At 41.6% G+C, this 27915-nt stretch overlaps 2 protein-coding genes and 1 non-coding gene across 4 annotated transcripts; 2 read left to right on the top strand and 1 right to left on the bottom strand.

The window, feature by feature from the left end:
- Positions 1 to 12844, top strand: SSB (small RNA binding exonuclease protection factor La). 2 transcript variants are annotated; one of them, XM_049773455.1, is made up of 12 exons: positions 1 to 130; positions 2181 to 2255; positions 6895 to 6998; positions 7081 to 7255; positions 8765 to 8872; positions 8957 to 9057; positions 9162 to 9233; positions 9952 to 9994; positions 10506 to 10646; positions 11167 to 11353; positions 11676 to 11804; positions 12503 to 12844. In XM_049773455.1, the coding sequence occupies exons 2-12, from the start codon at positions 2190 to 2192 to the stop codon at positions 12589 to 12591; spliced, it is 1215 nt and encodes a 404-aa protein (XP_049629412.1). In that variant the 5' UTR covers positions 1 to 130; positions 2181 to 2189; the 3' UTR covers positions 12592 to 12844. The 2 variants fall into 2 exon arrangements, with proteins under 2 accessions (XP_049629412.1, XP_049629413.1); XM_049773456.1 differs by lacking the exons at positions 1 to 130; positions 2181 to 2255 and adding an exon at positions 5013 to 5061.
- LOC126010010 (small nucleolar RNA SNORA55) lies at positions 4715 to 4842 on the top strand. The gene has a single exon (XR_007496153.1). It is a non-coding gene; the product is annotated as a small nucleolar RNA SNORA55 (small nucleolar RNA).
- Positions 12573 to 25739, bottom strand: METTL5 (methyltransferase 5, N6-adenosine). The gene is made up of 7 exons (XM_049773514.1): positions 25549 to 25739; positions 24468 to 24582; positions 23325 to 23506; positions 19924 to 20006; positions 15111 to 15162; positions 13274 to 13323; positions 12573 to 12693 (listed from the first exon to the last, which is right to left on the bottom strand). Exons 1-7 carry the CDS (start codon positions 25655 to 25657, stop codon positions 12655 to 12657), a joined length of 630 nt encoding a protein of 209 aa, XP_049629471.1. The 5' UTR covers positions 25658 to 25739; the 3' UTR covers positions 12573 to 12654.
- Positions 25740 to 27915: the final 2176 nt, after the last annotated feature.

The raw sequence follows: 27915 nt of genomic DNA, 5'->3' as shown, positions 1-27915 counted from the left end.
GGCTCCCATCTTTCCGCGCTCGAGGCCACCCGGCAACGCGGAGCACTCGAGCCGTCGCTGTCGCCGTCGCCTTCGGCCTTCCTGTGGCGCGGCTCCGCGGGACTGGGAGGACCCTGAAGGCGAGCAGAAGGTGCAGAGGGTTTTCCGGGAGGAGGCGCGTTGCTTCCCGCCCGCTCCCCACCAGACTCCGAGCATGCACCCCGGGCCTGTGCTTGGGGCGAGGCGCGGCGCGGCGCGGGGCCGGGCGGGTGCCCAGCGCGGGAGGCTGGAGCTGGTTCCCGCACGTGGCCGAGCCGAGATCCGGGCGGGCCAGTGGCCGGTTTGCAGCAGGACTTGGGGGGCCTCTGGACGGAGGACGCCGCAGGCCTCCCGGGTCCTGGAGGTTCCTCGCCTCGCCTCGCCTCGCCTCGCCTCCACGGCTTTCCATGATTCCCCCTGGCTTGGGGGAATCTTCCTCCTTCCGTGTAAGCTCCTGGCGAGGGCAGGTTTAGACACCAAAGGTGTGTTGAGCTATCACCACTGTAGGCCCAAGAATTTGGGCCTGTACACACACCCTGGGATGGGGGAGATTCCCAAGTCTTCGTTCACTTATTTGCAAGGCCCTGTGTGTAAGCGTTTGCAAAAAAAAAAGGGGGGGGCTTAGCATTTGCATTGCCGAGTTGTATTTTCTGGAAGACCATCTGGTGAAACCCAAGTTGCAAGATTGGAGAGACCCAAGAGTCGGTTTTATGTTTGTTTTTGTTTTTGGGTCACACTCGGTGGCGCTCGGGGTTACTCGCTCCTGGCAGGCTCAGGGGACCATATGGGATTCGAACCACCAACCTTCTGCATGAAAGGCAAACAAACGCCTTATCTCCATGCTAGATCTCCAGCCCCTGAGTCGGGTGGTTTTTTTTTTTTTTTTTTTTTTTTTTTTGGTGGTTTGTTTTTCTCTCTTTGTGCTTTATGCCGGGAGAGGATTTGACAGATGTTCTATAGGTGTGTTTAGGGCCCATCCGATTAGACCATAGCAGTTCCAGATGTTTCCAGAGTGTTCTAGTAGAGGTGATGGCTAAGTGAAGACCAGGATTGGCAGGTGCCCTGGTGCGGTTTCTTTTTGTACAGCATGTTTGACCGGAAATTTTAGTAGCTCCTGGGGATCACTCCTTTGAAGTCTTCTGCTGTGGTGTGTGACTTCTAGTAAACCCACTGAATCCCCCTCCCTGGTTCGTGTCAGAGACTGGTACTTTAGGGCATTCTTAGAACACTCCCACTCTTGGTGTCCCTACAGAATTGAAGGAGTATTTTCGTATACTTTCCCTTTTTATATAAGAAAGCATCTCATCTAATCTTGGGTGAACTGTTTGAATTTTTTGTCACCTTGAAATTTGTTTATTATTATTGTTATTGTTAATATTTTTGGGGTTTTGACCACAGCTGGCAGAGTTCAGGGGTTACTCCTGGCCGATCTGTGATGCAGGGATCAAACCAATATCTGCTGCATGCATGGCGAACGCCCTACCCACTTTGCTATCACTCCGATCCCTAAAACATTAGGTTACTTTGATCAGAAGTTTCTGTAAAACAGCTATTACTGATTTTTAAAAAGAAATGGGACCCACATCAAATAAATAGGAGGGAGATCCATTGTACTATGCATTGCTGGATTTTTCCTCCTGAAACCAAGTACTGATTGTGTTTGGTATTTTCCCCTTCAGTTTTCTGGACCCCTTAAAGGAAAAGAGACACTGAATTTGTTATAGAAGATGGAATGGTGGGTTCAATCTGGGACAGTGAGTTTATTGAAATGGGTATGGATTATCAAAAGTTCACACAGTCCAAAGTTTTTTGCTCAGAGTAAATTGAACCTGTAAATTTATTTATTTTTTTTTGGCTTGATTTTTTTTTGTGCCACATCCAGCGGCACTCAGGAGTTACTCCTGGCTCTGCGCTCAGAAATTTCTCCTGGCAGGCTCAGAGGACCTTATGGGATACAGGGGATTGAACCTGTGTTGGTCCAAAGTCAGCATCATGCAAGGCAAATGCCCTATGACTGTGCTATGACTTAGGCCCAAATTTCATTCTTTTTAAATCCTTGATTTTAAATGAAAAAGGGGTACTAACAGGGAAAATATGTTTATGGGTCTCGCATTTCTGTGGGAAAAATAACCTATTTGTGCCAATTTGGGAAAAATTTACAGATAGCCACAATGGCTGAAAATGGTGATAATGAAAAAATGGCGGCCCTGGAAGCCAAAATCTGCCATCAGATTGAGGTATGATTGTGCTATTAATAGTAAAAACTGGCTCCTTGAAAAGGAAATTAGGGTTTAAAAACAAATGCAGAAAGAATATCTAGTCAGTATTTTGTCTGTTTACTAAGCTTGCTTTTGATTCTTGAAATTAGAGGAATATAGTATTTGATTTCTATAACTTAGTATAGTTAATTCCAAGAACTGTAAACATTTCAAATGATTGATGTTGGGTGTTGGGTTTCTTTTGGAGGGGGGTTGTCACACCTATTGGCGCTCAGGGCTGACTCCTGGCTCTGTGCTCAAAAATCGCTCCTGCCAGGCATAGGATACCATATGGAATGCCAGGATTCAAACCACTGTCTGTCCTGGATCTGCCACATGCAGGGCAAATGTCCTACCTCTCTGCTATCTCTCCAGCCCCTGGATGTTGGGTTTTTTTTTTTGTTGTTGTTGTTGGTTTTGGTTTTGGTTTTTGGGCAACACCCGGCAGTGCTCAGGGTTACTCCTGGCTGTCTGCTTAGAAATAGCTCCTGGCAGGCACGGGGGACCAAATGGGACACCGGGATTCGAACCAACCACCTTTGGCCCTGGATTGGCTGCTTGCAAGGCAAACGCCGCTGTGCTATCTCTCCGGGCCCTGGATATTGGTTTTTTATTTTGCTCTATTTTGTAAAATTATTGTCATCATCTTTCATTTTGGGAGTCACACCCAGCTGGACTACTGGCCCTGTGCTCAGGGATCACTCTTGCTGATGCCTAATACTCTCTGCAGTGCCAAAGCTCAAAACCTAGCTACCAGCCTTTATTTTGGGGGGGGGGATTCATACCTGAAAGCACTCGGGTTAATTCTGGCTTTTCGCTCAGAAATCACTCTTGGCAGGCTTGGGATATCGGTTGCCGGGAATAAAACCAGGGTCTGTCCAGGTTTGGCCATGTGCAAGTCAAATGTCCTACTGCACTGCTGTCACTCCAGCCCCATAAACTTGGGAGCTCGGGCACTGTTCCTAGCTCTGAGCTTAGTTTGGTTTTGGTTTTGGTTTTTGGCCCACATCTTGTGGCACTTGGGTTACTTTTGGCTCTGTGCTTGGAAATCACTCCTGGGGCCCAGAGAGATAGCATAGCGGTGTTTGCCTTGCAAGCAGCCGATCCAGCACCTAAGATGGTTCGAATCCCAGTGTCCCATATGGTCCCCCGTGCCTACCAGGAGCTATTTCTGAGCAGACAGCCAGAAGTAACCCCTGAGCACCACCTGGTGTGGCCCAAAAACCAAAAAAAAAAAAAAAAGAAAGAAAGAAATCACTCCTGACAGGCTCGGGGGACCATATGAGATGCCAGGGATCAAACCAGGGTCTGTCACAGGTCAGCAGCGTGCAAGGCAAATGCCCTATCGCTGTGCTGTCTCTCCGGCCCAGTGGCCATCAGCTTTCTTTTCTTTTTGGTTTTTGGTTTTTGGTTTTTGGTTTTTGGGCCACACCCTGCAGTGCTCAGGAGTTACTCCTGGCTGGCTGCTCAGAAATAGCTCCTGGCAGGCATGGGGGACCATATGGGACACCGGGATTTGAACCAACCACCTTAGGTCCTGGATCGGCTGCTTGCAAGGCAAATGCCGCTGTGCGGGCCCGGCCATCAGCTTTCAATATGAGCCTTTTACTATCCTGCCCCTGCTTTACATTTTTTTAGTATATAAGTTGGGTATTGTCCTTCATGAAGTGATTGTGAGAATCACATTAATTAATAAAATGTTAGGCTTTAACTCCTTAGTAAAGTGTATGCTTTGTATGTATTAGTCTCTGGGCTCCATCCTGCTAAAAACAAAAGGTAATATTTCCATGAGTCCATTTAAGAAAAGCCCCGTGTGCTTGTCTTGCATACGGCTTACCTGGGTACAGTACCTGGCACTCTGTAAGGTCTCCTTATCCTGCCAGTAGTGTTCTTGAGCACAGAGCAAGAGTAAGCCTTGAGCACTACTGGATTTGACCCAATCCCCATGGAAAAGAAAAGCCCTGTGTAAAGTACTTATTTTTAATTTATATTGGCACCTAATCTGACAATGCTCAGGAGCTACTGTTGACGATGCTGAGCAGACCATGTGGGGTGCAAGTGTTGAAACTTGGTCAACTGTGTGCAAGGCTAGCACCCTACCCACTGCTGCTCCAGCCCCAAATACTTAACTTGATAATATTTATAATTTTGAAAGCCCTAGTAGGCTGGATTTATTTTGTTTAAAATTTGGAGGCCGCTCAGCCTTGGTGTACGTGCAAGATACACCATTTGAGTTACATCCTTAGCTTCTCTAGTTTTATAAAAGTCCACTTTTGTCAAAGTACAGCAGATTTTTATTTCAGATAGCTGTAACATTGACAAGGTGGAGGGAAATCCCAGCTGATACTGAAGGAAATGATATCCCAGAACCTGGTTTTCTTATATTTTGCATAACAAAGTCTTGGTTTCCAATATCATTTTAAAAACTGACATACTGAGCACTTAAATCTTCCCATTCCTTGCCGCTTCATGCTGTGTGGGGACAGATGTGCTACAGTACAAGCAGAAGTCCAGACAGGTTGTTTCCATTTGTTTTGGAGTCTGTCTCTACACCTCAGCCACACTTTGGGGGGGGGGGGCACATTATATAAATTGAAGATTTACAGTGTCAGTAATAACTGCTGGGATAGTTAATTACCCCTTTGTTTTCTTGGTCTTTACCAAAGAACTTCAGATAGTATTACATAGTGGATTTTTGTTTTATTTTGCTTTGTTTTCTCAACTCTGCAAACTGGAACTCTTCTTTTTACAAGTTGTACTTCTGAGGCTGGAGAGAGTGCAGGAGGTAAGGCACTTAATAACTGTTGATAATGATATTGGTTCAATCCCAGCACCACATATGGTACCCTAACTATAGAGCACTTCTAGGTGTGACTACAAAATAAAAAGAAAGAAATGTATCCCTGTCGTTTAAAATGTTTCATGTTAAAATTTCTTTGTTTCATTTTCTTATAGTTATGAATAAAACAAACATTCTGTATTTAGAACAATATAAAGATATAGAGAAGAAAAAAATGTCCCTCCCACACTGGCCACCTTTCAGATCTGAACCTTTTGCTAGAATAATCTTAAAAGCATGGTATATACCTTTTCAAACATTGGGCAAGGATCATGCCACACTTTTAATTTTCTTGGCTTTTCCTACCAAATATGGAATGCATTTTGAGGGAATAAAGTTTTATTCATCAATAGTTTATCTAGTCTCCTTTTTTATATATAGGTTCTTTCCATATCTTTAAGCTGTAATAGTTCTGTTTCTATACCTCTTAGTAAGTTTTTTTTTTTTTTTTTTTTTTGTGGTTTTTTTTTTGGGTCACACCTGGCAGTGCTCAGGGATTATTCCTGGCTCCAGGCTCAGAAATTGCTCCTGGCCAGCACGGGGTACCATATGGGACGCCGGGATTCGAACCGATGAGCTCCTGCGTGAAAGGCAAACGCCTTACCTCCATGCTATCTCTCCGGCCCCCTTAGTAAGCATTTTAATAAAGGTAAAATTCCTAAGGAGTTAGAGAGATAGGACAGAGGGTAAGGTTCTTGCCTAGTGTGTGGCCAACCTGGTTTGATCCCTAGCATCCCATATGGTTCCCCAGGCACCAACAGGAACAATTCCTAAGTGCAGACTCAAGTAATCCTTGAGCACCACTGGGTATGCTCCACCAAATTACCCCCCATAGGTAGATAAAATTCCCAAGTATACTAGCTTAAATGCTTTGCTTTTGGGAGTTGGAAGCCATACTAAGATTTATTCCTGGCTCCATACTCAGGGATCACTTGTGGTTGTGCTCGGGGAACCATATGTACTTCTGGATTGCTGCAAGTGTCTTTTTTTATTTTTTCTCCCCCGCCCCAAGGCAAGTGTCTTAATCTCTATACCATGTCTCTGGCCTCGGAGATACAACTCTAAGGGTTTTCATATTTAAAAATAGTTTGTGGGGCCCGGAGAGATAGCAGAGTGGTGTTTGCCTTGCAAGCAGCCAATCCAGGACCAAAGGTGGTTGGTTCGAATCTTGGTGTCCCATATGGTCTCCCGTGCCTACCAGGAGCTATTTCTGAGCAGACAGCCAGGAGTAACCCCTGAGTACCACTGGGTATGGCCCAAAAACCAAAAAAAAAAAAAAAAAAATAGTTTGTGATCTGCTGACATGAGTACTCAGATGTTGAGATTAAAATGTTCTGTGTTAATAGTGAAAAAAACATTTTTTTTTTTTGGTCACACCCAGTGCTATTCAGGGGTACTCCTGACTCTAGGCTCAGAAATCACTCCTAGCAGTCTAGGGGGACCATATGGGATGCTGGGATTGAACCTGGGTTACCAGTGTGCAAGGCAAACACTCTGCCCACTGTGCTATCATTCCAGCCCCCAACAAATTCTGTTTTTAACACTGATTTGAACCAAAGCTTTTCATGTGGTAAATCTTTGTTTTCTGATCTTATAGCCACCTGTTAATTATATTGTTTTAGGAAACATGGGAGGCTTTTGGTAATATGTATTAAAGTGCTTCATTAAAATGTTTATTGCCTCTTAGATTTTTTAAAGGGATAGTATATTTGTGATAAAAAAGTAGATTAGAATGGATTATTACTCAGTGCTCTAAAACATATTTTAATTATTTTTTAGTATTATTTTGGTGACTTCAATTTGCCTCGGGACAAATTTTTAAAGGAACAAATCAAACTAGATGAGGGCTGGGTGCCTTTGGAGATAATGATAAAATTCAACAGGTAAAAAAACCTTTCCAAAAATTTTTTAGAATTCTTAGCAGCAGCAGTTCTTCTATGTCTTACAGTGCTTTTATGTACATAGGTTAAATCGTCTAACAACAGATTTTAATGTAATTGTTGATGCACTGAGCAAATCTAAGGCAGAACTCATGGAAATAAGTGAAGACAAAACTAAAATCCGAAGATCTCCAAGTAAACCCCTCCCTGAAGTAACGGATGAGTATAAAAATGATGTAAAAAACAGATCTGTTTACATTGTAAGTGAGCCTATAGTGCATTTAATCCTGTCACATTTATGAAGAACATGTTAATAAGGGCTTATAAATTCAACCTCACCATTTACCTTGTATTGTTAAGTAGTAGCAGTATTTTCCCCACTTTCCCTCCTTTCCCCCACTCAAAGCCTGTCTCTATGGCAGACATATTTCCTCTTTCTCCCTTGTTCTTCCTCCCTCCTTCTATTTTTTCTGTTTTCTGTATAGGTGCTACGATTTGCAATGCTATTACTGTAGGGGAAGCATGTACTTCTTTTCTGTACTACTTTTCAATTCCCAGTTCTTGTCTAGAGGGATCATTTCTGTTTTTGTCATAGCAGTCCCTCTCTTTTTTTGTGGAGGTATGGAGGAGGCAACACCTTGCAGTGCTCCTGGGGTTTACTCCTGGCTCTGTACTCAGGAATTACTCCTGGTGGTATATAGGGGATCATATTTATGCTAGGTATCAAACCCAAGTCGGCACATGCAAGGCAAACACCCTACCTTCTGTACTATTGCTCCAGGGCCCCCCTCTTTCTCTGTTTAAACTTTGAACAGTATGCTTTTATGGGAGGGGACACACTTAGTGGTGCTTAGGGGTTTACTCCTGACCATTTGGGATGCTGGGGATCACATCTAAGTTAGTTACTGTCACTCTGGCCAGAGCAATATTAATATTGCTACCATAAGCTTTATCTAAAGTCAGTTAAAATATTTGATATATATAGAATTGAGAAATTCATTATATATTGTTTAATACCGTCTGCATATTTTAAGTTTTGGGGACACAACCAATAGTGTTGGGGCAGGTGTTTCTGATTTGTTGCTTCAGAGGATCAAACCCAGGGCTCAGTGAATAAACTACCCTACTCAAAAGAAATTTTCTTTTTGGTAGATTTTTTTTAAATTCAGGATAATTCAGATAAAAGTATATTAATATAGAATATAATTAAAAGTTACTGGGGCCAGAGCAGTGACAGCGAGTAGTATGTTTGCTTTGCATGTGGCTAAGTTGCTGGCTCGGGTTCAATCCCCAACATTTCATATGGTCCCCAGAGGCTGCCAGGAGCAACCTGAGTACCCCTGAATTTGGCCCAAAAAACAAAAAAAGTCATTAACATATGATTCATACTGTTCTGTTTTAATTGGGTTATATATTGAAGTGAAACCCAAATAAATCACTTACTTTCATTAAACTTCATAATAGCTTTTTTTGTTTTTGGGCCATACCCGTTTGACACTCAGGGGTTACTCCTGGCTATGTGCTCAGAAATCGCTCCTGGCTTGGGGGGACCATATGGGACGCCCGGGAATCAAACCACAGTCCCTCCAATGCTAACGCTTGTAAGGCAGACACCTTACCTCTAGTGCCACCTTCACGGCCCCTTCATAGTAGCTTTTAACTAGAAAATTTGAATGTATCCAGGCTTCAAATCGAATGAGATAAAGGAATGTAAATGTTTCTGGCAATAGGTTACCTGCAATTATTTGTATCCTTCCTTCTCTTTCTAGAAAGGTTTCCCAACTGATGCAACCCTTGATGACATAAAAGAATGGTTAGAAAATAAAGGTCAAGTACTAAATATTCAAATGAGAAGAACACTTCACAAAGCTTTTAAGGTATGGTGATATGACCGTATGTATTTTTTCTAGTTGAAAATTAGATGTGACTTTACAAAAATTTTTTCTACCCTTTTTAAATAGGGATCAATATTTGCTGTGTTTGATAGCAGTGAATCTGCCAAGAAGTTTGTGGAGATGCCTGGCCAGAAGTACAAAGACACAGACCTGCTAATACTTTTCAAGTAAGTGTTCAAGTGACCTTCTGCTCAGTTTTATGAAATTCAGAATAATTTGTAGTTTTATTTTTGTTCTCGTGGACTTAGCCTCCATATGTTATGTTCTTTAGGGAAGATTACTTTGCAAAAAAAAATGAAGAGAGAAAGCAAAATAAAGTAGAAGCCAAATTACGAGCTAAGCGGTAAGTAGGCGGAGGTGATCAATGTTTAGTTTTTTTTTTTTTGTTTTTGTTTTTGGGCCACACCCTGCGATGCTCAGGGGTTACTCCTGGCTGTTTGCATAGAAATAGCTCCTGGCAGGCACGGGGGACCATATGGGACACCGGGATTCGAACCAACCACCTTAGGTCCTGGATCGGCTGCTTGCAAGGCAAACGCTGCTGTGCTATCTTTCTGGGCCCTCAATGTTTAGTTCTTAGATTTAGTGGTTTTGGTAAGTGGAGCTCTTGAATGAGTAGCAGTAAGACCTTTTTTTTTTTTTTTTTTTTTTTTTTTTTTTGGTTTTTGGGCCACACCCGGCTTTGCTCAGGGTTTATCCTGGCTGTCTGCTCAGAAATAGCTCCTGGCAGGCACAGGGGACCATATGGGACACCGGGATTTGAACCAACCACCTTTGGTCCTGGATTGGCTGCTTGCAAGGCAAACACCACTGTGCTATCTCTCCGGGCCCAAGACCATTTTTTATACTAGAATGAAGAGGTAGAATACTGGCCTCTTAACTTACCTTGGTAATCAGTGATTGGTGTTGGGTAGCTATATTGTGTTTGTGTGCCAGTATTGGACAATCAAAAAACCTAGAGTTCTAGCTTTGGTTATTAAGTCGTTTAGTTACCATAATCAAGAATAACTATATTAGGAATAATTTCTTACATGGTAATACTCTTTTTTTTTTTTTTTAAGAGAGCAAGAGGAAAAACAAAAATTAGCAGAAAATGCTGAGATGGTAAGTTTATAGTACTGAAATTTAAAGAATTTCTAATATGGGGTGGGGATATATACTTCAGCAGTAGAACACTCACTTGCCATACATGTGTGTGACCCTGGGTTCAACCCTGGCACTGTAAAAATAATGTTTTTTATTCATGTAAGAGACCCTCAGTTTAATCCCTACCACTAAAAGAAAAACAGACCTGTAGCTATTTTTCTTAGATATGGAGAAAAGTGAAATGTTTTAAAACTAAGTATATTACTGGATAAATTGTGTATAGTGAAGTCAGAAACCATTGTAGAAGAAAGGAAAATGATAATAAGGTGGACCAGGCACTTGCTAACATGAGATGACCCAGGTTCATTCCCGAGCCACTTATATGGCCCTCTAAGCACCTCCAGGTATGCCCCCAATTTAATAAAAAAAAAAAAAAAAATACTAGTCAGCGTTTGAATTTTCTAGCTTTTATTCTTGTGTAATAGAGTTGTTGCTTTTTAAGAAACTGACTTCTTTGTATATTCTACAGAAATCTCTAGAAGAAAAGATTGGGTGCTTGCTGAAATTTTCAGGGGATTTAGATGATCAGACCTGTAGAGAAGATTTGCACATCCTTTTCTCAAATCATGGTGAAATAAAATGGATAGACTTTGTCAGAGGAGCAAAAGAGGTTTGTAGATAATTCATAAGTTTTAGCAGTTGTCCAAATAAACCATATAAACTTAACTATTACAAAATAAAAATAGAAAAGCATTGTAGCTATTTATGAAGGGTTTCTACTTTCTGTTTCTTTTTTTTTTTTTTTTTTTTGGTTTTTGGGCCACACCCTGTGACGCTCAGGGGTTACTCCTGGCTATGCGCTCAGAAGTTGCTCCTGGCTTCTTGGGGGACCATATGGGACGCCGGGGGATCGAACCGCGGTCCGTCCTAGGCTAGCGCAGGCAAGGCAGGCACCTTACCTCCAGCGCCACCGCCCGGCCCTACTTTCGGTTTCTTATTGTCATTGTGGCTAACACACTGAATTATGTTATGAATAACTTAATGACTGCAAGTTTTATAACTAACGTTGGGTAAAAATTGAAATTTATAATGGCATGGAAGAATTGCAGAGTAGAAAAAATTACTTTGAGCAAAGAAATTAACTGTCATAAAACTTAAGTTTGTGACTTTGACTTTTGTCTCTGGTATAGGGAATAATTCTATTCAAGGAAAAAGCTAAGGATGCACTCGATAAAGCCAAAGATGCAAATAATGGTAACCTGCAATTAAGGAATAAAGATGTGACGTGGGAAGTTCTTGAAGGAGATGTGGAAAAAGAAGCACTTAAAAAAATCATAGAAGATCAACAAGAATCCCTAAGTAAATGGAAATCAAAAGGTCATTTGTTTGAGTTCTCTTTGATACTTTGGTTATTATTTTGCCTTACTTGCTAGAGTACAAATTTCTTTTTTTTTTTTTTTTTTTGTGGTTTTTGGATCACACCCATCAGTGCTCAGAGGTTATTCCTGGCTCCATGCTCAGAAATTGCCCCTGGCAGGCACGGGGGTCCATATGGGATGCCAGGATTCGAACTGATCACCTTCTGCATGAAAGGCAAACACCTTACCTCCATGCTATCTCTCCAGCCCCTAGAGTACAAAATTTTAACATTTGAAAATATTGACAAAATTTTAAATATTTCTTTATCTTGTCTTTCTAGGTCGCAAATTTAAAGGAAAGGGAAAGGGAAATAAAGCCCAGGCTGGGTCTGCTAAAGGAAAAGTACAATTTCAGGGCAAGAAAACTAAATTTGATAGTGATAATGAACGTGATGAGAATGGAGCATCTGGTAAGTTTATCTGAGTTGTCTGTAAGTTAGAGGAAAATAATTTTGAGAGAATAAAATGTAGTTTTTTTTTTTGTTTTTTTTCTGGGCCACTCCAGTTTGGGGAACCATCTGGGATGCTGGGGATCGAATCTGGGTCAGCTGCATGCAAGGCAACTGCCCTATTTACAGTTCTATTACTTTAGCCCCACCCAGAATATAGTTTCTTAATTTGAGTATAAATGATTTCATCTATATGTAACTATATTAATAACAAATGATGTTACAAATAATATGAATATAATAGTATCTGGAAATTAAGTTTAGAGATAAGAACTCAGCTGAAGGAAAAGCCTTTCTGTTTGGGTTTTTTTTTGTTTCTGGTTCATACCTGGTGGTGCTCAGGGGTTACTTTTGGTTCTGTATTAAATCGCTTTTGACATTAATTAGGGGATAACAAGGATTGAACCTGTTTGACTATGTGCAAAGCAAGCACCATACCTGCTGTACTATCTTTCTGCCCTCCTCCCCCGTGTCTTCATTTTGTTTTGGGAACACACCCAATAGTGCTCAGGGCTCTGACACCCTGCTCAAGTGATCAAGGATCACTCCTGGTCAGAAGCAGGAACCCTGGTTGGATGTGTGCAAGCCAAGCATCCTACCACTAAATTCACTCTGGCCCTGCTTGCAATGAATTTATTTCAAATTTTGTTATTCTATAGGACCTGCAAAAAGAGCAAGAGAAGACACCGACAAAGATGAACCTGCGTCGAAACAAAAGAAAACAGAAAATGGTGCTGGAGACCAGTAGTTTAATAACCAAAAAAAATTTAATTCACTTTAATTTGTTATTATGCAGCTTGTTTTGGAAGACTTAAAAAGAAAACCGAATTAAGTCCACTTCAATGTCCACCTGTAAGAAAAAAATTGAACCTTTTTTTTGTTATCTAAGTGAGTTTTTTATGTATAGTTGTTTGTGTTATTTCAGATATTCAAATGTCAGACAATTCTTTCACTGAATTGCTTTTGTAATATGGAAAATGTATTACTACAAACTAATAAAATATATACTGTAAAATAGAGAAAACTTAAAAGCTTTTTCTTTTTATGTCCAAAGAGAAAGTATTTGTAAAGCCAAAGCATTCAGTTAATTAGATATACTTTGTTTTACTGCACTTAACGATACTGCAATTATGGTTTTTACAAATTGTGGGTTGTGTCATCTGTATCACCTGCCATGCAACTAAGGTATGTGTTCAGTGGATGTTTGTGTGGTGTATGTGTGTGTTTTTTTTTTTTTAGACAAAGGGCACACTTAGTATAATGTAAATGTAGTTTTAATATACATTGCAAAAAAGTGTCAGTATCTTTAAGATATTCCTATATCCTCCTGGCTTTATGTGTTTATCTGGGCAACTTTATACAATTAGAAGTAATTACTTATTGTAATTTTTTAGTACTGAATATAGAAAAGCCAGAAAATCAAGACTTACAGATTTTTTTTTATGAAATTTATACAGTGCTGGCAAGTCATATCGAAGCTCTAGAAAACAAAAGGCCATTTTAAGATTAATTCTATTTCCAAATAATTTATCATCCTTTAAACATACCCAAATTAAGGCCTTACTAAATTGCTTGTAAGTTGAACATTTAGGACCGGTGACTTAACTACCAAGAATTGATTTTGATTCCCAAGATCTGTGGTAGCACACCAGGTTGGTGTTCCCACTATTTTGGTCATTTATACCAGCCCATATAAAAATCAAGCAAACAAAACCCCCAAACACAAACTTTTGTCAGGATTTAGTAATTGTAATAAGTAACTAAAAGTAAAAATAGCTGAAGAGATAGTAGAGGGATATTATGCCTTGCATGTGGCCAGTCTATCTAATTCCACAACCAAGACCTTCCAAAAACTGCTGGATGCAGTCCTGAAGCCATTGTGGGCCTGACAGTCCCTGGCACCAGAGTCTTAAGTAGTACTGCATCCTTGGGCCCTAGCACTAAACCTCTGGACCAGTTGGGTACAATCTCTGAGGAGTAAATAGAGTAACTTGCTCTAACCATGAGCACACAAAGCTAGTGTTCTACCCCGCCCACCGAAAGAAATACTTCCCAAATTTACTAATGATCACTTTCAGAGGAATGGAAAACAAATCTATGCTTCATATTTTGCGAAAAATTATAACCCACTAAACAACTTTCATGTTTTTTGCTGTTTTGATTTTCTGGCCACACATATCTGCCCAGGACTTATTCTTGACTCTACTCAGGGACAGATCACTTCTAGCAGTGCTCAAGAAAACAGGTGGGACTGTGGATCTAACCTATATTGGCTGCTGGCAAGACAAGCACCTTTCCAACTGTACTTTCTGGACCCCGCTTTCAAAGTTTAAGTGCCACTGAGCCAGAATCTTGTTGAAATAAAGATTTTAAAAATTTGGTGTAACTAGATCCTGAAATTCTGCAAGTCTTCTGAAGGGTGTTGATGACTTATATATTATACCTAAAATTATAGAATGACTATACTGATATAATGCCAAGACTGATAAATCTTTGACACATTAGTGACACGTATGTGATAAAACGGAAACTCGTCAGCCCTTAGACTGTAGTCAGTTTATTAATCTGGAGAAGTATTTAACTATCACACTATTGAGGTTTTTAAAAATTATTTGAATCATAGTAAGTTCTAATTATATGCCTTCCTATTTTTTTTTTTTTTGGTTTTTGGGCCACACCCTGTGACGCTCAGGGGTTACTCCTGGCTATGCGCTCAGAAGTTGCTCCTGGCTTCTTGGGGGACCATATGGGACGCCGGGGGATCGAACCGCGGTCCGTCCTAGGCTAGCGCAGGCAAGGCAGGCACCTTACCTCCAGCGCCACCGCCCGGCCCCATGCCTTCCTATTTTGATGTTTGTGAATAACACCTAATTTACTAATAGAAATATCAAAATGACTTACTAGTGTGGACAGATTATATCATATCCTAATAAAAGAAAAATGCAATGTTTTTCTAGGAATATGCAGAAAATTATCAAGGATATCGAGACCAAGAATAATGAGTGAATTTCCATACAGTTCCCTGAGCACTGCTAGGTGTGGCCCAAAAAGACAAAAATCTTTTTCAATAAAATACATATTAGGACAGTCTGAGACACAGTGCATTTATTCCATTTCCAATCCATTAAGAGCCATGCACACTGCCAACACTGAATGTTTTCTATCTTTAGTATCTGGAGAAAGAAATGTAGCTAACCCAAGTTGATATTACTAAGTAATTAAAGTTGGACTTGTATTTTTTGTTGTGGGAAACTTAAATTGTCTTACCTGCAATGATGTCTATCTTGATTTTCCATTCTGCAGCTTTCTTTTGAATGTGCTGAACAGAAAGAATATGTTACTGTGAGCTAGTTTATAAATACTCAGGCTAGACTGATATAGTACAGTGGGTAAGGTGCTTGCTTTGCCCAGGGCCAAATGGGGTTCAATCTCCAGGCCTAGTAGGAGTAATTCTTGAATGCGGAACTCTGAGCACTACTGGGTATGATCCCAAAATAAAAACTTACTCAAAAATAGATTTTTACTAATGTTGATAGCATTAAAACTTTCATTAGTACTTAGGTCTTTAAATTTCAAAATGAATAGACAGTGTTAAAAATTATTTTAATACCACTGTGAAACAATTTCCACAAGTTTTCTTTTACTGAACTATTTTTTTGTAATCCCATTTACCATCTTGTAACAAGCAATATAAAATAAGTTATTTTGTGTCTGTTAGGGGACAGGACTGAGAAGTGGGGGAACATGGGAAACGGGACAGTGGTGGAGGGAAGGTCATACTGGTGGGATAGCTGTATGTAGGTGGGAAAACAACTATTATGAACTACTTTGTAAACCAGTGTTTAAAGTTAGGGGGAAAACCCCAAAACAGTTTAGAGTATGAACCAAAATATGCAATTCAAGTAATCTACTTGAGATACTTATGGATGTATATATGAATATGGTTTCCAAAGAATTCTTTTTAGTTGAAAAAATAGATATATTTTCTTTTCTTTTTTGGGTTGCACTCAGCAGTGATCAGGGGTTACTCCTGGCTCTGTGCTCAGAAATCGCTCCTGGCAGGCTCAGGGGATCATATGGGATGCCAGGATTCATCCTGTGTTAGCTGTGTGCAAGGCAAATGCCTTACCGCTGCGCTATTGTTCCGGCCCTTAAAAAATAGATATATTTTCATCTGAGATCTATTACCACAGAACTTGTTTTCAGATGAACTAATATACACAGATTTTTTTTTTTCGGGGAGGGAGACCCAGCAGTGCTCAGGACTTATTATTGGCCCTGTGCTCAGGGATGACTTCTGGTGGTCATACAATGAATTTACATAAATACTTTTCCTATAAAATCTGAAATACAGGGATTAAGGTCCTTGCCTTGCATAATGCAGACCTATGCTCTATCCCTGAGCTCCAACCTGGGATCAATCTAAACTCAGCTAGGAACAGCCCCTGAGGACACAGGGTATACTTCTGCAAAATAAAATCTTTAAAATGTGTTATTTTAAAAAATGATAATGGGGTCAGAGATAGCATGGAGATAGGGCATCTGCCTTGCATGCAGAAGGACAGTGATTCGAATCCGGCATCCCATATAGTCCCCTGAGCCTGCCAGGAGCGATTTCTGAGCATAGAGCCAGGAGTAAACCCCTAAGCGCTGCTGGATATGACCCCAAAAAACAAAAAAAAAATAACAACAACAACAAAAAAAAAATAACACGTGCCTTGTAAAATTGAATTCACTTAATTCTCTATAATCTTATAAAGTGTAAGATATTTTATCTTCATTTTAAATGTATAAGTGAAGGTTCCAGAACAATAGTACAGTGGACAGGGTGTTTGCCTTATAGGACCTGAGTTCAATTCCTAGCATCTCACATTGCTCCCTCCTCTCCCCCGCCTGCCAGGAGTAACCCCTGAGCACTAATAGGGGTGGCCAGGAAACCAAAGTAAAAACAGAACAAATTCTAGCACCAGGTTGTTTTATCTTGGGGCCACATCTGACAAAGCCCAAGGGTTACTCCTGGCTATACTAAGGAATTATTTCTGGTGGGCTGGGGGTGGGAGGGCATATGGGATGCTGGGGATTGAATCCAGGTGGCAGCATGGAAGGCAAGTGCCCTACTGGCTGGACTATTGCTCCAGCCTGTTTAGCTCCAGGTTTGATGTTCTTAAAAACCAGAACTTATTTGATATAGAGAAAGTACAGTGGATAAAGTGCTTGCTTTGCACACAACCAAAGTGAGTTCAGTCTCCAGCACCCCATATGGTCCTCTGAGTCTCTCAAGGAGTGATCCTTGAGTGTTGAGCTAGAAGTTCTGAGGAGAGTTGAGTGTAGCTCAAACCCCCTCCCCCTGCAAAAAAACCCTCCAGAACTTATTTCCTTCTTTATGCATACAAGCCCATTGCAGGGACATGATTAATTAATGTACCCAGTCAAACCATATATAACCCTTGTTATATGATACATCTCTACTCCTGAATTCTCTACTCTTAGTAATAGCTACTACCTTAACAAAAACTAATTATTACTTTTTTTTTTTTTTTTTTTGGTTTTTGGGCCACACCTGGCGATGCTCAGGGGTTACTCCTGGCTGTCTGCTCAGAAATAGCTCCTGGCAGGCACAGGGGACCATATGGGACACCGGGATTCGAAATAACCACCTTTGGTCCTGGATCAGCTGCTTGCAAGGCAAACGCCGGTGTGCTATCTCTCCGGGCCCTAATTACTACTTTTATTATTTTTTTTAAATATATGCAAGGTAGTTTTTACTGAATGAAACTACATAACTAATTATTTATTTTGGTTTTTGGCTCATACCTGTCATCGCTCAGGGGTTACTCCTGGCTGTATGCTCAGAAATCGGCCCTGGCAGGCTCGGGGGACTAATATGGGATGCCGGGATTCGAACCACTGTCCTTCTGTATGAAAGGCAAACACCTTAGCTCCATGCTATCTCTCCGGCCCCTAATTATTACTTTTATTCTTTTTTTAAAATAGATGCAAGGTCATTTTTACTGAATGAAACTAGAAAGATAAGAGGGGAGAGAAAGATGAAGTATATATTCAAGAAAACCTGAGTTTCTTCAGAATGGAAGAAGCAAGCAATGATTCACAGAGATAAGTAGCAAAATACTTGTTAGAGGGAAACTAGGAAGAGCAAGTCAAAACAGAAATTATTTTTGGTCTTTGGACCACATGGTGTGGTGCTCATGGATACGGATATTGGACCTGGGCCTTGTGATATGCATGCAAGCTTTTTGGTCTATTTCCCCAGCTAATAATGAAAAGCAACATAAGCCAGAAGAAACCAAATCATAATAGTTAAAAGAGGATATCAATTTCTAAGTACCACAAGTTTTAAAAAGGAAAAACATCTTGGGAAAATTTTTTTTCTTTCCTTTTTTTGGGCCACATCTAGTGGTGCTCAAGAGCTTACTGTGGCTCTGCTCAGGGCTCACATCTAGAAGGGTTTAGGACTCAGTGATAGCTAACCTTTTTGAGCCCGAGGGCCCAAACTGCGGCAAAATGCCCAGTCCTACCGGAGCCCTTCTCCCCAGCCTGGGGAGTGCTGGGAGGCTTGGCAGGCCCCCAGCTGTCCTTGTCTTTTTCCCCTGACACCAGGCCTTCCCTGGGCGCCGGTCTAGGTGGACTCTATAGGGGTCAACAGGCTTTCCCCCTACCTCTCCGTACACTGCGCTTTGGGAGGAGGGCGGGCCATTCTAGCACTGGTTTATGTTGGGACAGTCACTGGAAATTTTTTTCTCCTTGTTTTCCTATTGATAGTATTATATGCATATATTTTATATATCTATAATATCCATCTTGTATTGTGACCTTGATACTACCCTACAAATCTCATTTCTAATATTTTACTGCCTCAGTCCCAACCCTTATTTCCCCCCATCTTCCCATGTAGGTGCAGCTCATGACATGAAGCTCACCACATAGAGTGATAAGTGCAGTTAGAGAAATAACTACACTGAAAACTATCATAACAATGTGAATGAATGAGGGAAATAGAAAGCCTGTCTCGAGTATAGGTGTGGGTGGGGTGGGGAGAAGGTAGATCCGGGGAATTGGTGGTGGGAATCCTGCACAGGTGAAGGGGGGTGTTCTTTACATGACTGTAATCATACAACTACTATTATATTTGTAATCACGGTGTTTAAATAAAGATAATTTATAAAAAAAAAACACTATATATTCTATAAAAAAAGTAATTAAGGGAACCGCCTTTTTTTCCTTTCAAATACACAATAGCAAAGATTTAGAAAATCAAGGCGATGTCAACCTCTGCAAGTTACTCTATAGCAAAGCTACTAAAAGTAGATGTGTCTTGGTAACAGTCACTTAAAAAAGCCTTATTGTGTCCTTGTCCTATTATGATTACATTGAACCTGCAGAACTGGCCTGATTTGCTTACTGTAAATAAAACTTTATTGTGTTATGGTTTTTGTGGAAAATAGCCTCCATTATTGTATTTTAAAAGCAGTCTGGGAAAAAATAGCCTCTTGTTCATGAGCAACAGGAGGAATGGAAATAGTGTGTGGTCAAACTAGGCTTGAATTCCTTTATCAATCTTTAAGTTTGAGTAAATCAGCTTATTTTGAAAAAAAAAAAAAAAAAAATGCCCGGTCCTCCCAATGGCCAGTCGGACCCTGTTGCCAGGTGAACTGCAAAGCAGACACCAACACACTCGCCTCCTGAATATCTTAACTGTGGACCTTCCCGCGTGCCAGCTGCAAGGCCTTCACGTGCCACAGCCGGTACGCGTGCCACAGGTTCGCCATCGAAGGTTTAGGTGATGATCCATGATGCTGGTGATTGAATCTGGGTAGTCATGTGTAAAGTTAAGTTCCCTACCCATCATACTATCACTTCAATTCATTATGGGAATTTCTTGAAACACTTTCATAAGAGGTTAGGAAGATAGCTCAAAGGGTTGGAATGCATACTTTTGCATATTGCCCTGGAAAATGGAAAGGGGGCCAACCCAGAAGCAGTGCAGGGTGTGATCCCAACGTCAGTAAATCAAACTTGTCATTTAGAACTATAGAATAATATTGTGATAATCTAAACTTACCTCTCTAGTTGAAGATTTGTGTAAAGAATAAACTGCATTTTTTGCCATTTCCAAAGCAGTCTTCAGAAAAGCCATATCAGTCCCTGTAAAAAGTTAAAAACACCCATTTAGGGGCCAGAGTGATAGAACAGTGGGTAGAGCATTTTTTTTGCATACAGACAACCTGGATTTGATCCCCAGCATCCCATATGGTCTCCCAAGCCTGCCAGGAGTAACCCCTGAGCACTGCTGGGAGTAGCTCAAAAGCAAAGCAAAACAAAACAAAACAGGTTGGAGTGGTGGTGCAAGCGGTAAGGCCGTGCCCGCACTAGCCTAGGATGGACCAAGGTTGGATGCCCAGGTGTCCCATATGGTTCCCTAAGCCAGGAGTGATTTCTGAGCGCATAGGCAGGAGTAACCCCTGAGCATCACTGGGTGTGGCCCCCCCCCAAAAAAAAAAAAAAAACTACTCCTGTTTACCTATTACTAAAATAAAGATTAAGTAGATATATTTAAAAACATTAAAAAACCCAAACTGAAAATGCATTTCAGTTTCTTTCTGCAACATGTGTAGTACAAAATTAGTTTTTTTGTTTGTTTTTGCCACACCCGCTGATACTCGGATTATTCATGGGTATGCACTCAGAAATTGCTCCTGGCTTGGGCGACCATATGGGACGCTGGGGGATAGAACCGAGGTTCATCCTAGGCTAGTGCCGGCAAGGCAGATACCTTACCGCTCTGGCCCTTTTCTTTTTTTTGGTTTTGGGTTACCCGAAGGCTCTCAGAGGTTACTCCTGGCTCTGTGCTCAGAAGTTGCTCCTGGCAGGCTCGGGGGACCATATGAGGCCAGAATTCAAACCAGGGTCCGTGTCCTGTGTTAGCCACGTGCAAGGCAAATGCCTTACCTCTGTGCTTTATCACTCCGGCTCCTAAAATTGTTTTTTTTAAGAGACTGGGAAGATAGAACAGGAGACAGGGTACTTTTTTTTTTTTTGCATGTGATTAACTTGGATTGACCCCTGGCACTGTATTATGGTCCCTTAATCACTGCCAGAAGTGATTGATCCCTGAGCACCAATGGGTGTAATCCAAAACCCAAACTTAAAATTTGTAAAACTGTGGGGCCAGAGTGGTAGCACAGTTGTAGGGCGTTTGCCTTATAAGCAGCTAACCCAGAATAGATGTGGGTTCAATCCCCGGCATCCCTTATGGTCCCCCAAGCCAGGAATAATTTCTGAGTACAGATCCCAGGAGTAACTCCTCTGAATGTAGCCCAAAACACCAAAAAAAAAGAAAGAAAAGAAAAATTTGTAAAACTGAATAGTTAAGAGGCAATTTCATAAAATGATAAAATCACTTTACCCAAATAGCATAAAAATGGTTTTTTTTTGTTTTGTTTTGTTTTTGGGGGCCACACCCGGCGGTGCTCAGGGGTTACTCCTGGCTGTCTGCTCAGAAATAACTCCTGGCAGGCACGGGGGACCATGTGGGACACCGGGATTCGAACCAACCACCTTTGGTCCTGGATCGGCTGCTTGCAAGGCAAACACCACTGTGCTATCTCTCCAGGCCCATAAAAATGGTTTTTACGGGGCCGGAAATAGCAAAGTGGGTAGGGCATTTGCCTTACACACAGCCACCATGGATTTGATCCCTGGCATCCATATGTTTCCCCATATGAGCCTGCAGAGCCAAAAGTAACTCCTGAACACTGCTGGGCATGACACTCCCCCCAGAAAAGGCTTTAAAATCTTTCTTTTCCCACTCAAAAAGCTCAACAAAAAAGCTAATAACCCCTTCAAAAAAATGTGTGAGGTAGGGGCTGGAGATTTAGCACAGTGGTAAGGTGTTTGCCTTGCATGCAGAAGGATGGTGGTTCGAATCCCGGCATCCCCTATGATCCCCCGAGCCTGCCAGGGTCGATTTCTGAGCCTAGAGCCAGGAGTAACCCCTGAGTGCTGCCGGGTGTGACCCAAAACCAAAACCAAACAAAACAAAACAAAACAAAACAAAAAATGTGTGAGCTAATGCATTATGATGAATAGACATTTCCCCAAAGAGGATATATGGATAGCTATTAGGCATAAAAACTGTTCATCACTTATAATGGAAAAGGAAATCAAAGTGGCAATGAGATATCCCATATATATCTCATATATAAAAAGACTGGAAAGTGTTGGTGAGATGTGGTGAGAAGAGTCTTTATCACTGAAGGAGAGAGGGTGTCATTTGGTTTAGCTTTCTTGGAAAACATTCTGGAGACTAATCGAAAAAAGGAAAGGGTAGGAGGGGTCTTGGGAACACTAGTGGAGGGGAGTTAACACTAGTGGGATTGATTGGTGCTGGAACGCTGTATGTCTAAATCTCAACTATAAATAACTTTGTAAATCATGGTGTTTTAATAAATTTTAAAAAAGAATAGAACTTCCCTACACCTAGCAATATTACTTCTTTGCAACCACTCCAAAAACACAAACGCTTTACCTTGAAGACATAATATACACACATAATGTCATTGTGTGCTAAGTACAATAGCCATAATATGAAAACAATCCAATGTCCAATGACAGGTGAATGGATAAAAAAGTTGTAGTATATATGCATAATGAAATATTATGCAGCTATAAGAAAAGACTATATTAGAGTCTACAGCAACTTGGATAGAACTGAAGGATATCACATTAAGTGAAATAAATCAAAGAGAGATGGAAAATACTGTATTATCTCATTCATTTGTGATATACAGAGAAAAAAATATAGAAGGAAATAGAGACAGCAATGCATGATGACAAACTCCCTGTATTATAAAACATTAACAAACAAAAAAACAAAACAAACAAAAAAAAACATTACCAAGCAGTGAGGAGCAAAACCAAGGCAGAGTAGAACTGACTTAAGGGTAGAGTAGAGAGTCTTGGTGATTTTGGTGGGAGTGAAGGTGCAGTAATCAAAACTGTAAATGTGGAGTCAGAGAAAGAATATAGGGGTTAAGATTCACTTGCCTGCATGTAGCTAGGGACAGTTTGATACCCAGAACTATAGATGGTTCCTAGAGCACTGCCAGGGGTCACTTCTGAGAATAGCACAAGGAATAGGTAAGGCTCAAAAAGAGAAAGGCAAAAAAAAAAAAAAAAGGCAGAATAATCTGTAATATGTGCGCTAGAGTGATAGCACAGCGGGCAGGGCATTTGCCTTGCACATGGCTGACCTGGATTTGATCCCCGGCATCCCATATGGTACCCTGAGCCTGCCATGATTTCTGAGCAAGTGGTTTCTGATTTCTGAGTGCGCTAGTGTGGCCCAAAAACAAAAACAAAAATAACCTAGAAATTCCTAGCCAGGTATACAAATATTAACCAAAAAAAAAAAAAGCTGCTTTTCTTTAAATAATAGTGTACCTGATGATTCTTAGTACTAACCTTTATTATTCTTGGTTCCAAAGGGAGGATTCATAATTACTGTATCAAATGACTTAGACATTCTGTTAGATAATGAGCACATATCACATTGAATCATGTCAACATTTGTTAACTCAAACTCTTCCAGATTCCTACTAAATATTTCCAGTGCATCTTCATCTATGTCAAATCCAACACATAATCTGGAAATACAACAAAATACAGTGAATTATTATAGTCCTAGAGTCAAAACAATAATGTAGCACATAAATTTTGTTCCTCCCGTTGTGTGAGGTATCAAACCCAGGACGTCCTGCAAAGCTTGTGCTGCACCACTGAGCTACATATCTAGCCTTAAGTAACTAAATAAATAGTAAGGGGCTGGAGTAGGAGTACAGCTGGGAGAGTGCTTGCCTTGCACACAGCTGACCCTGTGTGCAGAGACCCAGATGGTCTCCAAAACCTGTGAGGAGAGATTCCTGAATGCAGAGCCAGGGTTAAATCTGAGCACCACTGGGTGTGGCCCAAAAACAAAACGGAACCAAGACAACATAAAACATTAGTCCTGGGCCAGAACGGTAGCACAGCGATAGGGTACTTTCCTTGCACAAGGCTGACCAAGGACCACGGCATCCCATATGGTCCCCCAAGCCAGGAGCGATTTCTGAGGACATGGCCCCCCAAAAAAACAAACAAAAACAAAAACAAAAAAACATTAGTCCTGTCTGCAAAATTAAAATGTGTGCTGTCATTCAACAGCATGGTTTACCAACCTAGCAAAGGTAGAAACTCAGGTTTGTATAAAAGGGAAGCAAGTGCCACTGTTGCTGGCTTTTACTTTTCCCATTCAAAATGCACTCAGAGGGGCTGGAGAGATAGCACAGCGGTAAGGCGTTTGCCTTAGATGCAGAAGGACAGTGGTTCGAATCCCGGCATCCCATATGGTCTCCCGAGCCTGCCAGGAGCAATTTCTGAGCATACAGCCAGGAGTAACCCCTGAATGCTGCCGGATGTGACCCAAAAACAAAACAAACAAACAAAAACAAAAAAATGCACTCAGATTCTTGTTCTTTATATTCACGGCAGTCCCCTGAATATAATTCAATTGTTGCTATTTACACTTCTCTCTTTCTCATTGCCATTGAGTATATACTGATGACCTACCCCGCTCCTAACATTGCAGCGCCGATGCTAAGCACTCCACAACCACATCCTAGATCTGCAACCATCTTATTTTCAATGTCATCAAACGTATTATGGATTGTATAGAGCATACATGCTAAAAAAAAAAAAAAAAAGACATTAGAAAGTAAGTATGCAATTTGAGGGCTAAAATCCAGTTTGCGTAAGTGACTTTTAAAAACAACTTTATTATTTCTCTCAAATGCACTTCTAGGTCATGAAAAAAAAAAAGCACTATAAGGTATAACAAACTATGTAGTAGGCACATCCCCACACCACAAAGGAGGATAACAGCACCAGTGATCCCCTAAAACTAGTTTGTGGACAATGCCAAGAATAAGAAAAAAAAGTTTTTCTTTTTGGTTTTCGGGCCACACCCGGTGACGCTCAGGGGTTACTCCTGGCTATGCGCTCAGAAGTTCCTCCTGGTTGGGGGACCATATGGGACGCCGGGGGATCGAACCGCGGTCCGTCCAAGGCTAGCGCAGGCAAGGCTTACCTTACCTCTAGCGCCACCGCGCAGGCCCCATAAGAAAATTTTTGAGGTAAACTGAGAATAAGATAAAAATACAACACATAATACTTATTCCCCATGCTATCCACGCACATTATCACTTTCCTTTGATGTTGAAATATATTTGATGGTGTAAGTTATCTACAGTAGAAAAGTGAACTATTTTGAGGTTGTAAATTCATTCCAACAGGAAACTGATTCTTAATCATGAGAGAGGAAAGAGAAAGAGAGAAGAGAGGAAAGAGAGAAGAGAGGAGAGAGGGGAGAGAGAGAAAGAGAGAGAAAAGAGGAGAGAAAGAGAGAGGAGAGGAGAGAGAGAGGAAAGAGAAAGAGAGAAGAGAGGAAAGAGAGAGAAGAGAGGAGAGAGAGAGAAAAGAGGAGAGAAAGAGAGAGAGGAGAGAGGGGAGAGAGAGAGAGAGAAAGAGAGAGAGAGAGAGAGAGAGAGAGAGAGAGAGAGAGAGAGAGAGAGAGAGAGAGAGAGAGAGAGAGAGAGAGAGAGAGAGAGAGAGCTAATCCTCTAAGCCAGGGCATGAGCACTACCTGCCCTACCTGCAATATGCGGCCTGGTCGGATACTGTTCTAGAAGTACTTTGGGCTTTTCGAACCCATCTACTTGTTGCAGGCGACTCTCTAGTTCCTTGAGTTTTAATTTCTTCATTTCCCAACAGTACAAGAAACCTATCAAAACTAGCTTTTTCCCACCACCACTCTTTATTTGTTTTGGGGTCACACCCAGCAGCTCTCAGGGGTTCCTCCTGGCTTCTGTACTCAGAAACAGCTCCTGGCAGGCTCGAAGGACCATATGGGATGCCAGAATTCGAACCACTGTCCTGCATGCAAGGCAAACGCCCTACCGCTGTGCTGTCTCTCCGGCCCCTCCCACCGCCACTCTTGGCAGCGCTGCAGCCCAGCGGTCCCGTAGGGAAAGGTGAGCAAAGACACAGCGGGTCTAGGCTTGGACGTGCAAGCCAGCGGAGGGCGGCGACCCGGAACCGGAAGCCGGGACCACCGAGGAGCTAGCTCCTCGCGCCGCGGAGATCCCGGAAGTGCCTAAAATCGCCCGCTTCTTGGCCTCGGCCGGAAGTGCCACCACGCACGCGCACACGTGTACAACAGCGTCCCAGTACAACTAAGGTCCCACGCTGCAAAGGTTCCGCCATCCTAAACGCTCTTTCCCAGCCATCTGGCGGAGTTGCAGCTCTCGGTCCGCCCTCACTGGTGGATTTTTACTCTCTAGCTTTTTTCCTTGAGCACCTGCTGGCTCCCTTAGAGAGGGGAAAATTAGAGGATAGAAGTGATGGTGAAAGGTCATGGTCACTTCTGAAGTTCCTATGTGGTTCCTGCCTCCTTTCTCTATCCACAAAAGTAGAGGGGGATCTCTACTCATTTTTCCTTGGCCATTTGCTTGCACTCCTTGATTTAAAAAAAAAATTTTTTTTAGGTCAAGTGTCGCTCACTTCAACTTACAGGGTGTGATTCCAGCATCCCAAAGAGAATTTATTTTATTTTATTTTATTTTTATTTTGGTCCCAGTACCTAGAGTGCTGAGGAGGAGCGCCTGGGAGATAGTACAAAAGCTCAGGCATTGCAAGTGGCTAGGGTATCCACTTATCCGGGGTCATTCCTGGAACTGCATATGGTCCCTTGAGCACCACTAGGGGTCACTCCTGAGCACAGAGCCAGGAATAGCCCCTGGAATTGTCAGGTGCTTGCTCTCACTCATCCTAGCCCTCACTTTCCCTCCCCAAACCAAAGACAGGAATTTATGGAAGCCAAGGGAGGAGTTCCCTGATGCCTTCTTCGCCTCAATAACTTCCTCTCTCCTGTCCCCAAAATGCATAAAATAAATGTGGGGTTTTTTTGTGCCACACTGGCTGTTCCGGTTCTGTGCTCAGGGATCATTCCTGGCGAGGCTTGGGAGACCATATGGAGAACAGGGGGATCAAATTCCTGTCAGCTACCTGTTATACTATCACTCTGGCCCTATTGTCTTCATTTCGTTTTTTTTTAAATATCTTTATTTAAGCACCATGGTTACAAACAGGCTTTTAGTTGCGTTTCATCATATAAAAAGTACAAACCCCTTCACCTTCCCACCACCAGAGAGTTTAAAGGAAGGAATGGGTCGTGGTATCAAGTGCTGGAAAGAGGTCAAGCTTTCGTACAGGGCAGAACATTTAGGAAAGAAAGTAAATGTGAACAATGTTTACTTGTCTACAGAGTTGGAGATGTTGCTCAGCTATAGGGCCTGAGAGCCTGGGACTAGCATTTTTGAGGCTCTGGGTTCGACCCTAAAATCAGAAAAAAAAATGACTATGAAAAGAGGGATGAGAATAGATGATTGTATGTAATTATGTCTAAGAGTATTTTCTTGATGATGAGAAGAAAAATGATCTACCTAAATTTTGACAGAATAAATGGGATTTATAAAAGCTAAAAGCTATAGAGTAATAAATATAAATATATGGATATAAAATTGAGTTTATTTTAGGGCTTACTTTTGGCTCTATACTCAGGAATCACTTTTGGCAGTGCTGGAGATTGAACCCCTGTCACTTACTTCCGAGGGAAGTGCCTTACCCTCTGTACTACCACTCCAGCCACTAAAAGAATTGCTTTTATTTATTTTTGTTTTGTGAGGAGGGCCACACCAGATTATTTTTTGGCTTTGCACTCAGGGATCACTCCTGGCAGGGATTTGAGGACTAAACCCAGATTGAATGCTTGCAAGCAAGTGCCCTACCTGCTGTATTATCTCTGTGTTATCTGCTGTATTATCCTGCTGTAAAACCAAAGGATTGTTTTTAACTTTAAGATGTCTCTTTGTAAAAAAAAAATTAAAAAAAAAAGATGTCTCTTTGTGGGGGCCGGAGAGATAGCATGAAGGTAAGGCATTTACCTTTCATGCAGGAGGTC

This window comes from Suncus etruscus, chromosome 5 (assembly GCF_024139225.1).
Source record: "Suncus etruscus isolate mSunEtr1 chromosome 5, mSunEtr1.pri.cur, whole genome shotgun sequence".
Lineage (NCBI taxonomy): Eukaryota > Metazoa > Chordata > Mammalia > Eulipotyphla > Soricidae > Suncus > Suncus etruscus.
The sequence above is the reverse complement of the archived record's forward strand: the minus strand, read 5'-3'. Positions and strand labels throughout refer to the sequence as shown.

What these genes read in the sequence shown, in the direction of transcription:
- SSB (XM_049773455.1), top strand. Translation starts at nt 2,190, where the DNA reads ATGGCTGAAAATGGTGATAATGAAAAAATGGCGGCCCTGGAAGCCAAA. An exon ending in AAATCTGCCATCAGATTGAG is followed by an intron (nt 2,256 to 6,894) that starts GTATGATTGTGC and finishes ATTATTTTTTAG; the next exon opens with TATTATTTTGGTGACTTCAA. An exon ending in GCCAAATTACGAGCTAAGCG is followed by an intron (nt 9,234 to 9,951) that starts GTAAGTAGGCGG and finishes TTTTTTTTTAAG; the next exon opens with AGAGCAAGAGGAAAAACAAA.
- METTL5 (XM_049773514.1), bottom strand. Translation starts at nt 25,657, where the DNA reads ATGAAGAAATTAAAACTCAAGGAACTAGAGAGTCGCCTGCAACAAGTA. An exon ending in TGGAACCAAGAATAATAAAG is followed by an intron (nt 20,007 to 23,324) that starts GTTAGTACTAAG and finishes AACTTTTTACAG; the next exon opens with GGACTGATATGGCTTTTCTG. An exon ending in CAAGATAGACATCATTGCAG is followed by an intron (nt 13,324 to 15,110) that starts GTAAGACAATTT and finishes TTTGTTTTCTAG; the next exon opens with AGCTTCGATATGACTTGCCA.